Genomic DNA, 18444 nt, shown 5'->3' with positions numbered 1-18444 from the left:
CAACTATGTTAAAAAAAAATAAATGAAAACATGAAAGAAAACTCTGTACTGTCCAATAATCTTTTCACAGTAGGCTTTGGAGAATGGTGTATCTGAACTCTTAATAAGATATGTGTTGTTCTGTTGAAAGGTGATCCTGTCTGCTATCTGGCTGATGGGATTCATCATTGCTGCGGTGCCGCTGATGAATGAGGACGTGTTTGGGAACTACTACGGCCGTAATGGGGTCTGCTTTCCCCTGCACTCTGACAGGCAAGAAAAACCTACTGCCAAAGGATATTCCACAGGCATTTTTCTGGGTAAATTAAAGAAAAGTTTGCTTCTTTTTATCCCTCAAAACAAAAACAAAAATACTGTAAATTAAACTTTGGACCTTTCCTATAATGAAATATGTATTTCACAAATTTTTTTTTTTAATGTTTGATGTGAATCAAGAGCAGAAAAGGCATTGCAACCACATAGACTGGTCAAATATGTGAAACAGCAGCTTTGATTCCATTCTCTGGTTTAGTTTTAACATAGATTTGGATGTTTTTATTGTCAGTCAGGGCTGTTTTCTGTACAATGAATCCTTTGCTCACAGCTTTACAGAAATTAGAGAACAGTTTGCTACTTTCCTTTCTCAGCCACAGATCTCGCTCACGCAGGACCGTCAATCCCTCTGGGCCTTCTTGCTGCCATTTACTTGGCATATATTACAAATTATATTGACTGAGAAGGTTTTCATATTGTCTGTCCTTCATCTTTCATCTCTTTACATTTCCTGCAAACACCGAGCCATTTTCTTAAAAGTGTGGCATTAAAACCCGGTAAGTATATACAGACTAAATAATGGAGGAAAAGCCCTAATCAATAGATAATTAATAATACAGTCTTACCTCACAGCTGCAGACATGTTCGTTATTAACCGTCTTGTACATAATTTATTACACAAAATGATTGACTCTTTCAGATTTTTTTTTTTCAGTTGAAAAGAAAAACAGGTATTGACATTTAGCTAATGTGATCTTTGGAGTGCAGTTTAAATCTGTGATCAAAGAGTACAAATTAATTTTACTTAAGTACTATTATCGTATTTTACACTTTGTACAAAAGTATATGCCACATTGTCCTACTGGACCAAAGTATAAATGATAATACAGTGATAATGATAAGGATGAGAGCAGCCAGTGAGTGAGACCCCCAAATGTACAAACCCCCAGCCTGCAGATAAAAATAAAAACAAGTCTGATCTGAAATGTTGCAAAATAAGAACACACTCAATACATGTACATTTGTTTTGCCGATGTTTGTCTTTTCTTATTTGTAACCAAATGAAGCAGTCTTCTTCCTTCTGTAACTTGTAGTGTGAAGGTGTGAGTTCAGTCTGGGCCGGAGTAAAACCGTCAGACTGTATATGAAATAATCAAAAGTGGCTCCTTTTCAACCAGTGGCAGCGTTAGAAAGATCCTCACTGATGGTGAGGAATTGGTATTATTATTCAAGTCATGCAATATTCAATTTTATTTGTATAGCGTCTATTACAGCAGAAGTTGTCTCCAGGTGCTTTCCAGAGACACATAACATAACCCCGAGCAATTATTACATAAACAATATGCAGCTACAACATTGAAACCATTGGCATGGGGGAAAACACACACACACACACACACACACACACACACACACACACACACACACACACACACACACAAAGATTAGTCATTTTTTTTTGAAAGTTTTGCTGAGAAACTCCTTTATGTGGATGTACCGTACCTTCCCCAGCGTTGCTGGCCTCCCGCAGCAGGACAGTACATTCTGCAAAAACTGCTCAGAAACGGCACAAGGGCAAATAAGAGCCCAAGATGCCGAGAGAACCTCACAGGTCCCGAGACTCCAGTCTGATCAACGACAAACACCAAGCTCAAACCCCTTTTTCTTTTTTCTTCTTTTTTTTTATTTATTTTTGAGCATTCTAGCACAGCACATGGATACAGACACAAAAGGATTACAATGCTAATTTTTATATTTTAACACCCCTGCCCTCCCATCCCCTGAACAGGTTGGCCACCTAACCAACAGAATTGGAAAATTGAATGAAAAAAAAACAAAAACAAATAAAGCAACATAGACCAATGATGAATAAAGCAAGTTAACATGCACATATGCATATAATCATACACAAATACATACACATATACATACATATGTATACATATATACATATACATATACATACAGGGCCGCCGCAAGGGGTGTGGGAACCGTGCGACCGCACGGGGCCTCGCGCTATGGGCCGTTTTCTTTTTTTTTTTTTTCCTTCTTTCCCTTATAAATATCAACAGTCACGTTCCATTACACACCTAAATGTGTACTAGTCTGTGCATATCAATAAATATATGTGCAATGATGCGCGTGTCTGTTGTTCAATACAACTGATCAGACCAAGCGCAGACACAAGCTGCTCTGATCCAGACGGGTGGAGTTGGAACAAACTGTCACACAATGTCGAGAGAACGAGACAGATCCAGGACATTTCCATCAGGGGATGAAAAAAGAAAAAAACTAAAGAAAATGGAAGAGTTTAATGGCTCTCTGAAAGGCTCGTTTGATAAATTTGTTACAAAAATCACCGATCCGACCGGGTCTTAAGCAGCCGCGGGGCCCCACCCTGAGGCAGTTGAGGCACATATTTAATTTTTTTCGTTTTTCATTTATTTATCCTCTATAATTAATAATAAATAATTGAATCACACACTATATAATGTCAGTTGTGTTAGGCCCCTATGTCACTAATATATAAGTCGCTCTCAGTAACAGGCTGATTTGATTCATGTAAAATTATTTGTGTGTGAACAATGTTGTAATAAACAGGCATTACTATAAAAAAATATCTTGACTTGTCATGTCTTGTCAATGCAATGCTTCATAATGAAACGTGTGTTTGTATCCAGTATTTTGCTAATTGGAGAGTTAAAATTGCGCATATAGACACCCGATCCGACCCGAAAACCCAAAAATGGCCTCGCGGCTCTGTATACAGACATATACATACACATACATACACGTGTACACATACACACAATACACAACACAAAAGGAAAATATGGCCTATCAACATTGAAGCTGTGCACTAAACAAAACACAATTCACACAAACCCCATTTTCTATTTCTAATTGTTTTAAAGCGTTTGCAGGTGCCTTTTTCCTGAAGTGACACTTATCTGAATACATGTATATTAATAACTTGTACACGTCTTCAGGTCTCAACCTGGTGGCGTTCCTTGTGATCGTCTTCTCCTACTCCAGCATGTTCTACTCCATCTATAAAACTGGCATCAATGCCACGGACTTGAGAAGCAGACTGCACAAAGATGTGGCCGTGGCCAACCGGTTCTTCTTCATCGTGTTCTCTGATGCCCTCTGCTGGATTCCTATATTCCTAGTGAAAGTTCTCTCACTGTTGGAGGTGGAGATACCTGGTAGGAAATGAAAATTGCAACCTCTTAAATCGTGAGGTCATTTGTTTAACAGCTTATTTTTGTAAAAAAAAAAAAAAAAAAGCATTTCAAAAATCATCCTGTCTCTAAAGTGTCCACTTTTTGGCTTCTGTTTGCTCTTTCAGGCACAATCTCCAGTTGGGTTGTTATCTTCATCCTTCCAATCAACAGTGCCTTGAACCCGATCCTGTACACCTTGACCACCAGCTTCTTCAGAGAGCAGGTGGAACTGCTCCTATGCCGCTGGCAGAGAAGACACATTTTGAAGAAAGACCAAAAAAGCCTCACTTCCTCCACGATCTTTATGGAGGCGTCCCGGGGGCCGTGCTATCGGCCCCCACCTTACCTCCAACGGGGGTCGCTGGTCAGGGCAGACCCCCGATACGCCTAACAGAGCACTTCCCAAACTGATATTCTATCAATTATGGGCCATGGGGACATTTCATGGAACCTTTTTATGTGCCCAGAAAACAAAAGGACTGTTTAAACAAGATTTAAACAGATTTCCATGAGGGAAAAATATCTAATACTGACTGTGCTGTTTCATCATGCCCTGAGGTTTTTTTCTGCATTCATATAAAGACAGCACCTTGGGCTTAAGCATCTTGCTGAAAGGCACCTCTGTATGTGAACATGAGGGACCAGGGGCCTCATTTATAAAGCTTGCGTGTGCACAAAACAGGGCTTGAAAGATGGGCACGCCACCTTCTACGCAAAGGTTGGAATTTAAAAAAAACTTCACGGGAAAATGTGCGTATCTTTACGCAAACTTTGATCCTAGCGCACGAACATTTTGAAGATATGGGGAGCTGGCGACGCAGGCGATGAGGTGGTGAAATGAAGCCAGATTCATGTCATACGTTTAATGTCATCACATATCAGACTTATAATATAATAGCGCTGATCGTGTCCCTCTGTGTTTGAAGCTCAGCATCAGTCAGGACTCTAGTGCTGTTGCAGCCGCAGTGCCAGGACACGCCGGGAACCTCCTCCTCACCCACCGCGACAACTGTAGAGTGACTGAGGACAGAACAAATGAGTGCAGGGCCACTATGGAGACCCTAAAGGGACTCCGATTTTTTGTATATATATAATGAGTTTTACGGGCGCGTGAAACCTTTACGCGCGCGCGTAAGCCTAAATTATGGTTCTGCGTTAAATCCACGTGCACCTACGCCGTAGGCTCTGCGTTGGTTTAACGCGGAACCATAAATCAGCCTTAAAGGTTTCACACGCGCACGTAAAACTCATGGTAAATGGCTTACACTTTTATAGCGCTTTCCAGCTGTAAAAGGCTTGCAATATTTCAGTTGATTTGTAATGAATCCAGAATGTATGACATTTTTGTTTTTGTAATTGCATTACAGAAAATCACAATATTCTAATTTTCTGAGACAGTCATGTATATAAAAAAAATCCGTGTCCCTTTAGGGGCTCCGTACCTCTTGGCCTCCACCTTCAAATCACACAACTTTTTTCTGCACCATCTGTCCGTGGCACTCACGGCGTTTAGCGTAGCAACGGCGTGCTGCCACTCACTCGCTTTATTTTATACTATTTATATACTATTTATACTTTTACTGTGACCACCAAATAATGTGGTTTTCCTGTCCTCCACCTCATCCACAACATCTCCATCTCAGTCTCCGTGAAATTTAGTGGCACGGTTGCTCGACACGTGTCATTCATCCTGACGCACAGCAGAAACAGCGCATGCTCAGCAGGCTCATTCATATGCAAATACAGTCATTAAGTAGTTTGCATTGACCATTCATGGTAAAAAGTGGGCGTGTAGAGGGCGGGATATGAGGTGAATTCACGTGCGCAACCTTCCAGCTGGACTGTGATTTATAAAGAGAACATTGCGTGCAAGTGTGCGTGCACACGGTTTTATAAATCAGGATTTTTTTTGTGCGCACGCCATTTTTGGCTTTTGCACGTGCACTTTTAGTATGAATCCTACGCACTCTTTTATAAATGAGGCCCCAGGGCTCTATCCAGCCACCTCACACTTAATGGATGACTTGTTTACGTTGTACAACCCTGAGGCGGATGACATGGGAGCCCGTGTGTCTTCAGTAAAGCTCCAAAGGTTCTGATTGTATCGCTGCAGAATCCCTGCACTGCTGTCCTGTTGATCTCAGCTGGTACTCCAGTCATTTCTGGGTGAGTTCATGGAGCGAGAGGTGACGAGCACACACACATCCCTTTTATCTCGCAGGCTGTTTTCTGTGGAGAGACTGGGCAGCAAGGCTCATGAACACCCATAAAAAGCTGGGCTGAAAAGTCGGTTCAAGGATAGATGGTTTATAAAAGAAAAAAATCAAAAGGACAAAACATGCACTATTAAAAATGTAGCACTGAAACCTTGTTTATGTAATTATAATGCTGGTTTAATGTAAATAAAACTGAACATCTGCTTTTATATTCTGTTTTCATTCTGCACAACCCCATACATAGAATACCAAAATTCAGCTTGAGTTTCATCTACACATGAAATTTAAAGTCCATATCAATTTAACACCCATGCCGCAGTTTAAATCAATGATATGCTACACCTTTAAATAAAAATTCTTCATTTATGACTCTGTCTTTGATCCGTATTTCTGTTTGTGGTTTTGTAGTCTTTTGCGTGTCCTGTAATTTATTTTTCTCCTGCCGTTGTTGGGTTTACGTGTGCCATTTATTTCCTTTATTCCTTTATTAGATTTCCTCTGTGCATGCAAACATGCAAAGTTATACTTCAAATGACACAAATTGAATTTCGTGCCTCATCTCACACAGTTCTGTGATTGTATGCTGATGTCTGCTTTTGTCATATTTGTTCATGTGTCACCAGTGCAATCTGAATTTTAAATACTTGTTTCATGTCATATTTTAACTATGCCACCAGCCTGTACAGTATTCTGACTTGCTTGAAGTCGAGCCATTGTGCTGACACCTCTCCATGCTGCTGACTCATACTTTATTTGTACAGACTTCTTCGTCATGTGAACAACGTTGACTGGATTAAAATGTGTGTTTAAAAATGACATGTTTCCCTTAATGTACTCACTCCCACTGGAGGACCTGACTGCCGGACTGTCTGACCTTTGAGTTGGGTTTTGGAATTCTTTATGAAAAAAAAAATTATTGTTTTGGATTTACTCAGTGATTATTAAATGAATAACCAGTAAAAAATGAACAAGTACAAAAAACAAATACAGAAAGTGCTGTATATATGTGCATATTTTTGTTTTTAATGTGAATAATTTAATACGAGAGAGTGAAGTTGTGCTCTGTATGGACTGTATGTGTGTATGTGTGAGTGTGTTAGGTCGGGAGCTTTGTAGCCCTACATTTTGTCTAAAAATGAAATGACAGAACTAAAGATAAAAACATCAAAACATTAGATTAGATTGTTCTTTATTTCTCTCTCAATGGGGAAATTTGCATTGTGCAGCAGCAGTACACTTAACACACACACATACAGGGAAAGGGTAAAAAATATAAAATTACAAAATATAAACTGTATATATATTGGAATGAAAAATAAAAAGTAGTGCAGTACGGGAAAGAAAAAAAAACAGCAAAAATGTAACTAAACTGTAATTAACAAAAAATATATATCTTTTAATAAATAAGAAAAGTGGAAGTTTTCCCTTTAAGGAATAACAGTATGAACAGTGCCTATGAAACATTTTTAAAAAACCTATTCACTAGAAAACGGGGGCGCACTGCACCGGCGCAGAGTTCACCCGGACCCTATTTGTTTTTCCACTAGGGTGCAGTATGATTTCAGTTCCTTTCTTTTACCCCAACCCTTGCCCCAGCTGCTGTTGGTTAGAAGTGGTGATTAGTTTGAGTTGAGTGGTGGTGGGAGACACACACAGTTTTTACACGGCAGCCAGAGAGACAATAGAAACCCTTTTTGTTCTGTCAATTTACCTTTCTGTTCAAATAAACGGGAACCTCACCCAAAGATATTACTTTTGCAACCTTTCCTTTTTATTCACTCTGGAGTCGAGTCAAGAACAAACCATCCTAAAACCACCATCAGGTGACAGGTTTTGTTTTGTGAGTACGGTAGTCACCGCATTATCTTTGTAATATCTGCCATTTATTCAGCATTTTTTTGACTGTACAGCATTTTGGTCAACCTTAGGTTGTTTTAAACTACTGTATATAAATAAAGATGGACTCAGGTTTAATTCAAACAGGGAACTAAAACAGAAAAAAAAGAGACATACGCCTTGAATCCACATGGACGGTTTGGGTGACGTGGGCACGCAGACTGAATGAATGAATGAATGAATGAATGAATGAATGAATGAATGAATGAATGGTTTATTTCGGACAGAATACATTGAGACATGTACATGTTCATTTCACAAATAAAATAAAAAGTAAATAGAAATGTCCGAAAAAGAGTAGGCTGAAGCCAAGGGCTTATTATAGCCTATCCTGTGCAGTGTATATCATTCAAACAATATGGCATCCGGTGGATGATAATACACAAATAAGAAAGAAAAAAAATATATAAAAAGAAAACAAAGAGAACATGGTAAACATTCACTTCTGAGATGAATCTAACGCTGCGTGATGTGAAGATGGGTGGGTATAAACAAGGGGAGGCTGGTTTTTCTTTTAATCTGATTAATCTTGGTATATATATATATATATATATATATATATATATATATATATATATATATATATATATATATATATATATATGTGTGTGTCAATGACGAATAAGGACTTTCAACAGGTCAATATTAAAATAAAAAAAAGAATATCTATTGCAGTAGTTCAAACATTAAGAATGTTGTGTACACATAAATTCATATACAAATTTTAAATAAATTGATTTCAGAGTTTTTTGTCAAGATGAATTGGCCTTTAAAAAAGTAATGTGGTGCAACCATGTTTCATATTAAAATAAATGAATTTCCTTAACATCTTGACAACTTTTTTTTACAAGTTTTCAGTATTATACAAATTTTTTTTTTTTTTTTAATGGTCGCACCACATGATATTTCATAAAATTGACGTCATCAGTCAAACTCTTTTAGTATATTATGATGGAAATATAAATACAAATGTGTTGCAATCTTACACACTACAAGACACTTCAAAAATCATGCCAGATAGGGCAGAAGATTGATTTAAAAACATTTAGTGATTTCAAAAAAAGTTTTCAAAACACGAGTCATGGACGGTCGCACCACATGACATTTTGATGCTTAAAACAACAACAAAATCCCAAATAACTAGTATTTTTTGTAAAATTCAAGTGAGTCCATATGTGGGACAGATAGGTCACCTCATTGACCCATATACAGGACTGTCTCAGAAAATTAGAATATGATAAAGTTCTTTATTTTCTGTAATGCCATTAAAAAAACTAAAATGTCATACATTCTGGATTAATTACAAATCAACTGAAATATTGCAAGCCTTTTATTATTTTAATATTGTTGATTATGGCTTACAGTTTAAGATTAAGATTCCCAGAATATTCTAATTTTTTGAGATAGGATATTTGAGTTTTCTTAAGCTGTAAGCCATGATCAGCAATATTAAAATTATATAAGTCTTGCAATATTTCAGTTGATTTGTAATGAATCCAGAATGTATGACATTTTTGCATTACAGAAAATAAAAAGGACTTTATCACAATATTCTAATTTTCTGGGTTATTTAATAAACATCCAGGAGACAGCAGGTAAGTTTAGGATGTTTACTGTCAGAAGCACTGTGTAAGTAAGAAAAATAAAGTGTTACAATCTGTATTGTATTTAACTCTTTCTTTAACATCAACAAACGCTGTGTCATTAATTATTAGCACAACACAAATAAACATAAACATCTACTGAAATGATAACTGATGAACCGCTATGGATAACTAGCGGTTAGCTCAATGCTAACGTAACATGGGAAATCCCATCGACATGCTAACGCATTAGCATCGCTCCCGTTTTTAAGTTTTCCTCCCAAACTATCATCTATCGTTTAACATAAAAGGTAAGTATTACACACAGACATATGCTGTTTAGGGTCCAGCAGAGAAAAAAAAACGAGTATAGGGAAAAAACAGCTTTGCTTAAAGGCTTTCTTAAGTAGACAAGAAACTACGGTAAGTCGACATGGACAAAAAGCACAGCTCAGTCAACATTCGAAGGAATCTGATGACGCACATGAATCGTGTGTGACGTCACGTAGAACGGCATATAAAAGCTTCGCACAGGCTTCACACTTCATTGCTGAAAACTGCACGGCACAACGGAAGGAGCTCAGCTCTCTACTAATCAAAAATGCAGCAACCCGAGACGCGTAAAAAAGAACAGGACCCGAAAAAAGGGTTTTTAACCTGTCTAAGGGACAAAGTTATGAAAGTATTTCAGAAAAAACACGAAAAGCCACGTAAAATGCCAGAACAGAACGAGAACGCTCAACTTAAAAAAGAAAATGATATTCTTAAAGAGGTTCAAGCTCAACAGAAAGTAGAAATTGACGGTTTAAGGGAGGAGGCCAGGGAATTACGGAAACAAAATGATGAGCTGAAACAACAAACAGGACAAGAAACAAGCAAACTCAAAAGTCTAAAAACTGATCACCAGACTGAATTGAATCAACAAAAACTGGTTCTGCAAAAAAAAGAAAAGGCGTTTGAGATAAATAATGCCGCTTTAATGGAGGGAAAAAAGGAACTGACAAAGGCGCTGAAAAAAATCACGGATAAATATGAAGATTTGCTGAAGGAGAAATCTAGAGTGGAAGTAAAGTATGCCACTTTAAGTTCAAAGTTCACCGAAAAGATTAGTGAAAAAGAACTTGAGAATAGTAGGTTAAAAAAACAACTAATAGTAGCTGAACAGAAGCTGAAGTCGAAAAATATACGGGCTACATTACTTGAGACTTATATTAAACAACTGAACCTGAAAACACAAAAGACATCCCATGGAAGCGATGATGATGGTGATGGTGGTGATGGTGATGAAGATGATGAAGATGATGATGATGATGATGATGATGATGATGATGATGATGATGATGATGATGATGGTGGTGATGGTGATGGTGGTGGTGATGATGATGATGATGATGATGATGATGATGATGAAGATGATGATGATGATGATGATGATGATGATGATGATGATGATGATGATGGTGGTGATGGTGATGGTGATGGTGATGATGATGATGAGAAACTGAGCAGGTCCGTCCCGCTGAAAGACCAAAACAATAAACGGACCCCAAGTTATGAGAACATTCTTGAAAGAGGGGATTATAAAGAAAACATGAATGCGATAACGCAGGAGTACCTTGGCAAAGAAATGCCGGAAAAAGTTAAAAAATGTGCCCTGAAACCCCAAAACTCAAAAAGGGATGACATCAACTCTGCTAGGAGAACCCTCTCCTACTATTTACACATCATAAGAAGAAAGCTGAAGAAAATATATCAACCAAGACGACCTGTGGTTTCGCCTATAAATGACGTGAATCTGACCAGTATAAAGGTAAAGAAAGAGAACAGTGAGTTAATGGCAGCTCAGAAAGAGATGAAACTTCAACGGTTACGTGAGAGGAAACAACAGAAAGTTTGCCACCATCAGCTTGGAGGAAAACCTAAAGCGCCTCCTCCGTCATCCAGCAGTTCACGCAGGGCAGCTTCTTCAACTGTCTCTCACATCAGGACGACAAATCATATCGTACTATCATGTCCGCCCATTTTGCATCCAAGAAAACCAGAGTCTATGCCCAGAGTTGACATCTGACAACGTCATTCACAGGGAGGAATAGCTGCTATGTGGAGTTTACATGTTCTTCTCTTGGGTTTTCTCCCGGGACTCCACTTTCCTCCCTAGCTGAAAAATAAATGCAGCTAAAAAATAAATGTACCAAGTGTACATTTGATCTATTCGATCATGGCGGACGTCACAGCAGCATGCTCCTCAGGTGCTCCAGTGTTTGCCAGAGAGTTAGCTTTCCAGCAGAACTTTTACTGAAGCTCCCGGGTGTTCTGCCGATCCTTGCTCCCTGCCTAGAAATGACCTGCTGACCTTCTACCGCTCATCCATCCAGAGCCTGCTGACGTACTGTATTACAGTCTGGTATGGCAGCTGCACTGCTGCGGACAGGGAAAGGCTCCAGAGGTGAAAGCAGCGCAGAAGATCATCCACCTCCCCCCCCGATGGATGGACATTTACACCTCCCGCTGCCTCAGCAGTAGGGGTGGGCAAAAATATCGATATGGCAATATATCGCGATACTTTTCCAGCTGATTCAATATCGATATTCAAAATTTGAATATCGATTTTGCTCACGTGTTACCACGTGTTGACAGTGTTACCTGGAGAGGTGTGATTGGGAGGAACGGCCTCCCCGATCTGAACCCGAGCGGTGTTCTGTTATTGGACTTCTGTGCTAGCCACAGACTGTCCATAACGAACACCATGTTCGAGCATAAGGGTGTCCATCAGTGCACGTGGCACCAGGACACCCTAGGCCGGAGGTCAATGATCGACTTTGTTGTCGTTTCATCTGACCTCCGGCCGTATGTCTTGGACACTCGGGTGAAGAGAGGGGCTGAGCTGTCAACTGATCACCGCCTGGTGGTGAGTTGGATCCGCTGGCAGGGGAGGAAGCTGGTCAGACCTGGAAGACCCAAGCGTATCGTGAGGGTCTGCTGGGAACGTCTGGCAGATTCCCCTGTCAGGGGGGTCTTCAACTCCCACCTCCGGGAGAGCTTTGACCGGATTCCGAGGGAGGCCGGAGACATTGAGTCCGAATGGACCATGTTCTCCACTTCCATTGTTGACGCGGCCGTCCGGAGCTGCGGCCGTAAGGTCTCCGGCGCCTGTCGCGGCGGCAATCCCCGAACCCGGTGGTGGACACCGGAAGTAAGGGATGCCGTCAAGCTGAAGAAGGAGTCCTACCGAGCCTGGCTAGCTCGGCGGACTCCCGAGGCAGCTGACGGGTACCGGCAGGCCAAGCGGGCTGCGGCCCGGGCGGTCGCGGAAGCAAAAACTCGGGTCTGGGAAAAGTTCGGGGAGGCCATGGAGGAGGACTACCGGTCGGCCTCGAGGAAATTCTGGCAAACCATCCGGCGCCTCAGGAGGGGGAAGCAGTGCTCCGCCAACACTGTTTACAGTGGAGGAGGGGAGCTGTTGACCTCGACTGGGGAGATTGTCGGGCGGTGGAAGGAATACTTCGACGATCTCCTCAATCCCGCTGACACGCCTTCCGTCGAGGAAGCAGAGGCTGAGGATTCAGAGGTTGATTCATCCATTACCCAAGCTGAAGTCACTGAGGTAGTTCGGAAGCTCCTCAGTGGCAAGGCACCGGGGGTGGATGAGATCCGCCCTGAGTACCTCAAGTCTCTGGATGTTGCAGGGCTGTCGTGGCTGACACGCCTCTGCAGCATCGCGTGGCAGTCGGGGACAGTGCCTCTGGACTGGCAGACCGGGGTGGTGGTACCTCTCTTCAAAAAGGGGGACCGGAGGGTGTGTTCCAACTACCGGGGAATCACACTCCTCAGCCTCCCGGGGAAAGTCTATTCCAGGGTGCTGGAGAGGAGAATTCGGCCGATAGTCGAACCTCGGATTCAAGAGGAACAATGCGGTTTTCACCCTGGCCGTGGAACGCTGGACCAGCTCTACACCCTCCGCAGGGTGCTCGAGGGCGCATGGGAGTTTGCCCAACCAGTCCACATGTGTTTTGTGGACTTGGAGAAGGCTTTCGACCGTGTCCCACGTGGCATCCTGTGGGTGGTGCTCCGAGAGTATAGGGTCGGAGGCCCTCTGCTGAGGGCTGTACGGTCCCTGTATGACCGGAGCAAGAGCTTGGTTCGCATTGCCGGCAGTAAGTCAGACCTGTTCCCGGTGCGTGTTGGACTCTGGCAGGGCTGCCCTTTGTCACCGGTTCTGTTCATTATTTTTATGGACAGAATTTCTAGGCGCAGCCAGGGGCCGGAGGGGGTACGGTTCGGGAGCCACTTGATTTCATCTCTGCTTTTTGCAGATGATGTGGTCTTGTTGGCTCCCTCGAGCCAGGACCTTCAGCATGGTTCTCGACCGGAAAAAGGTGGCTTGCACCCTCCAGGTCGGGGGAGAGTTCCTGCCTCAGGTGGAGGCAGGGCTGGACTGGGACAAAAAATCGGCCCGGGCATTTTGAGCCTAGACCGGCCCACCAGGTATTGATGGAAAGAAAATGAAGCCTATGAATGAAAACAAACGTTCTTGTGACACCGCTTGTACACTGTCTTGTTGGTGTGTATGTTCTTGTCTAATAAACCTAAACCTACACCATCCCCCCCAGTCCCGTTATAGATGTACTTAGTACTGTTTCTGAGTAGACCAGCAAACTCGTATGGCAAGCCGTTTTAACATTTAATAGCTAGACTGGATATGTGTTGCAGATATCTGTAATTCATTTCTTCCTAGTCAAAAAGAACATTTCAGATATCTACAATGATATATTAACCCATTTTAAACAGGGGGAACGCATTCTGACAGCGTGAAATACTGCTGTCAGAATGCGTTCCCCCTCTGTTTATCATGAAGGGATGCTCACACATCTTTCAAATTCATACTACTGACATCTTTCACCACCACAGATAAGTCCTGTGATTTTCAGGCTGATATCATCATATTTGACCATTTTAAACAGGGGGAATGCAGCGCTGCCTCTGTTTTTACTAACTAATGACCATGAATTGCCTAAAAAGTGGGTTCTTCCAATATATGTACACAAAGTCTTTGCTGCGATGGCATCACTGTAGGTAAACATTTCTCCAAAAAGATTGATGTATTATTTCACCCACCCACTATTAATCACAACATTAGTCAAATTTAGTGACAATCAGGAATCCAAACACCACTGTCCCTGTCAAAAAAGCAACTTAAATTTGGAGTTGCTAATTTAGTTTTATAGAATATATAAGATATTGAATATGAAATCATCATTCTTCAATTAGTATAAATAATAATATCAATAATAAGCCACGCGCTCTAATGTTGTGACTACTCCAGCCAGAGCTGCCTGGGAGACTTGCGAGGCCCTGTGCGTAATGGCGTAATTTTTTGGGTTTTTCGGGTCGGATCGGGTGTCTATATGCGCAATTTTAACTCTCCAATTAGCAAAATACTGGATAACTTCCCCTGCCTCATCATCATTTGGCTTGCCTCGACGCGGGGCCCCACGGCTGCTTGAGACCCGGTTGGATCGGTGATTTTTGTAACAAATTTATCAAACGAGCCTTTCAGAGAGGCATTAAACTCTTCCATTTTCTTTAGTTTTTTTTCTTTTTTCATCCCCTGATGGAAATTTCCTGATTCTGTCTCGTTCTCTCGACATTGTGTGACAGTTTGTTCCAACTCCACCCGTCTGGATCAGAGCACCTTGTGTCTGCGCTTGGTCTGATCAGTTGTACTGAACAACAGACAACAGACAACATCATTGCACATATATTTATTGATATGCACAGACTAGTACACATTTAGGTCTGTAATGGAACGTGACTGTTGATATTTATAAGGGAAAAAACGAAAAAAAAATTGCAAAAAAAAAAAATTGAAAAAAAAAACGGCCCATAGCGCGAGGCCCCTTGGGGTGCGAGGCCCCTTGGGGCGCGAGGGCCCCTTGGGGCGCGAGGCTTCAGCCCATAACCAATCTAACTCATCATAACCAATCGGCCAGTGGTACCAGTTGTTGTCAGGTAAAAATACAAAATCAAATGGGCCGATGGGCCTGCCCGGGCCAAAAAAAAAAAAATTATTATTTTTTTTTTTTTTTTTTTTTTTTGGGCCGGCCCGGCCCAAAATCACCATCGGCCCACCGGGCAAATGCCCGGTATGCCCGATGGCCAGTCCACCCCTGGGTGGAGGAGTTTAAGTATCTTGGGGTCTTGTTCACGAGTGAGGGGAGAACGGAGCGCGAGATCGACAGGCGGATCGGTGCGGCGGCCGCAGTAATGCGGTCATTGTATCGGTCCGTCGTGGTGAAGAGGGAGCTGAGCCGAAAGGCAAAGCTCTCGGTTTACCGGTCGATCTACGTTCCCACCCTCACCTATGGTCATGAACTCTGGGTCATGACCGAAAGAACGGGATCCCGGATACAAGCGGCCGAAATGAGTTTCCTCCGCAGGGTGGCGGGGCGCTCCCTTAGAGATAGGGTGAGGAGCTCTGTCACCCGGGAGGAGCTCGGAGTAGAGCCGCTGCTCCTCCACATCGAGAGGAGCCAGCTGAGGTGGCTCGGGCACCTGTATAGGATGCCCCCTGGACGCCTCCCTCGTGAGGTGTTCCGGGCATGTCCCACCGGGAGGAGGCCCCGAGGAAGACCCAGGACACGCTGGAGTGACTACGTCACTCGGCTGGCCTGGGAACGCCTTGGAGTCCCCCCGCAAGAGCTGGAGGAAGTGTCTGGGGAGAGGGAAGTCTGGGGATCCCTGCTCCGACTGCTGCCCCCGCGACCCGTACTCGGATAATGCGGTGGACAATGGATGGATGGATGGAATATCGATTTTTTTTTTTTTTTTTTTTTATCCCCGATCTTTTTCCCATTATATCACCCAGTGCTCCTACCTAAGTGACAGTCCTGGGCATTGCCACTCTCTACCAACCCTGGGAGGGCCCTGCACTGAGCTCAGGTTTTATTTCACGTTTTATTTCATTTTATAATTTATTTTTTATATAACACAATTGCCTGTCCTTAAAAAATGAAAAATAATGGACAGAGGTTTATTTATTTATGGATTTATATCTATACTGACTGATCACTGTGCCTGTCCTTGGTTTTAGTACCCATCTTTCTTGTGTTTATTATCATTTGCCACACAATTAAAGCAACCTCATACTAAATTTAATGTTAATTTCATATGATGTAAATAAGTTATAATAAAACATTGTTTTGACTCAGTTTGTCCCATGAATTGTCACTATAATCTGATGAACGTGCAACTCGGATTTTAAGATCCATCACTATCATCTGATGTACATATATACAACTTGGATTTTAAGATGTGTAATGCATTTTTACATTTTTTGGTGAACTATGTAGAATATTATAATCGGGATATCGCATAATCAGGATATCGCAATGTGTATCGTATCGTGGCTCAAGTATCGTGATGCGTATCGTATCGTGAGGTCCTTCCCAATACCCACCCTTACTCAGCAGAGCCACAAAAATAAAAAAAGACAGCTCCCACCTCGGCTCTGACCTGCTTGACCTGCTGTCATCAGGAAGACGCTACAGAGTCATCAGGTCCAAAACCAACAGACTTCTTATCGCCTCGTGTAAAGCCTTGTTGGACCACGTCATGTGATCATGTGAACTCTTATGAATGTTTATGAACATTTTGTGAATGTGAATTCGACTTTAAAGCCGGCTCAACCCCGGCCTGAAGTTAGCTTTAAAATGCCTCTTAAAATGGCCGCTTTGTGAAGCACTACAAAGACCAACGTGCCTCGACCAGCGCATCTGGATCACGTCTCCCCATTTTTCCTGAGAGCTGGGGCGGGGAGGGAGCCGCTCGGGACCTGGATTAACGGGCCGGGCGTACGGTCCGATACCAGAGCGCTGCGCTCTTGACTCTCTCTGTCTGCTAACTCCTCTTTCTCTCCGAGCCCTGTCCCACACCAGGAACGTGGCTTCCCAGGACGACCGCCCGCGTGAGCCAGAACCGCCGCAGTAGCTCCAGCCTTCGATCCGAGACGCCCATGCAGCCCGGCGACAGACGGGATGAGCCGTACATTCCGACGAATGGAACCGGCCCCCCGTGCGCAGCGAGGCACCGTAGAGGCCGTGGTCAGGCACCAGGGAGCCGGCGTAAGGCGCCATCTGCGGCAACTGTCCCCTTTCTTTCCAGAGTTGGAAGCAGAGAGAGAAACGAGGCCGCCTCGGACTGAAAGCCCCGACAGAACCCGCAGCTCCAGATCCAGAGACCGGAAGGCGTGAGGTTTCATGTGTTTTGGGCGATCAGTTTAATCTAGAGCGGTTCAGAGCTAAATTTGTGTTTAAGGTTGTTTACCATATGTATATTACTGTGTAACGCCGGCAACTATCGGCATTATTGTTGTTTGTTTATTTTGTGGCGCCATTTTTCGCCAGTTATTCACGGTTTAAATGCCGTATTTTGCCATCCCGTCTGATTGCACGTGGTGACGAAGGCGCAGCCATCTTTAAATATCTTGTCGGCCACGTGCAGCCACGTTGTTTTGGAACACAGATGATCGGGAGTTTTGTATCACGTGTTTATTGTTTTCGATTTATTTTCCTCCTTGCAGTTAACGTTTTATTCTTGTTGTTTTTCTTTACGGTTAGTGTTTTGTGTTTTGAATGTAGTTTGCCTTCAGCGTTTATTTGGGGTTTCGCTTTTACCATCTGCTTGACACCTGTATGTAAATAAATCCTGATTGATTTTAATGAGAGAAGTTGTTGTGTTGTTTTACACATATTTTGGTCACAATGGCTGTTTGTCAGTCTGCCCCAGGGCAGCTGTGGCTACAAAACGTAGCTTACCACCACCGGTGAGAATGTGTATGAATGAATGAATGAATGAATGAATGAATGAATGAATGAATGAATGAATGAATGAATGAATGATGATCTCTATAAAGCGCTCTGGGTGCCTTGAAGGGCGCTATATAAAACCAAGTCATTATTATTATTATTATTATTATTATTATTATTATGATTATTATTATTATTATTATTATTATTATTATTATTATTATTATTATTATTATCATTATTATCATTATTATTATTATTATTATTATTATTATTATTATTATTATTATTATTATTATTATTATAGTGCCGAACTAGTAATTGCCTTCAACGGTTATTCTGTAGTGATAATAGTAAAATGTACTACACTATTTTTCCTGGTTAAGGCCCAGGTGGTGCCCCTGCAAGAATCAATCAATTTTGATAATTCAATTTGATAAGTAATCTGACTTATTAATTATTAATA

At 42.0% G+C, this 18444-nt stretch overlaps 1 protein-coding gene across 1 annotated transcript in view; it reads left to right on the top strand.

Annotated features, from left to right (window-relative positions):
* LOC133460193 (relaxin receptor 2-like) overlaps positions 1-4578 on the top strand; it is an 88443-nt gene extending 83865 nt beyond the window's left edge. The window contains exons 18-20 of the mRNA XM_061740765.1: positions 131-299; positions 3243-3461; positions 3605-4578. Of these exons, the coding sequence (XP_061596749.1) occupies positions 131-299; positions 3243-3461; positions 3605-3870 (654 nt within the window). The 3' untranslated portion in view covers positions 3871-4578. The remainder of the gene's footprint in view (positions 1-130; positions 300-3242; positions 3462-3604) is intronic.
* The last annotated feature ends 13866 nt before the right edge of the window (positions 4579-18444 follow it).

Source organism: Cololabis saira, chromosome 14, assembly GCF_033807715.1.
Source record: "Cololabis saira isolate AMF1-May2022 chromosome 14, fColSai1.1, whole genome shotgun sequence".
NCBI classification, from domain to species: Eukaryota; Metazoa; Chordata; class Actinopteri; order Beloniformes; family Belonidae; genus Cololabis; species Cololabis saira.
The sequence above is the reverse complement of the archived record's forward strand: the minus strand, read 5'-3'. Positions and strand labels throughout refer to the sequence as shown.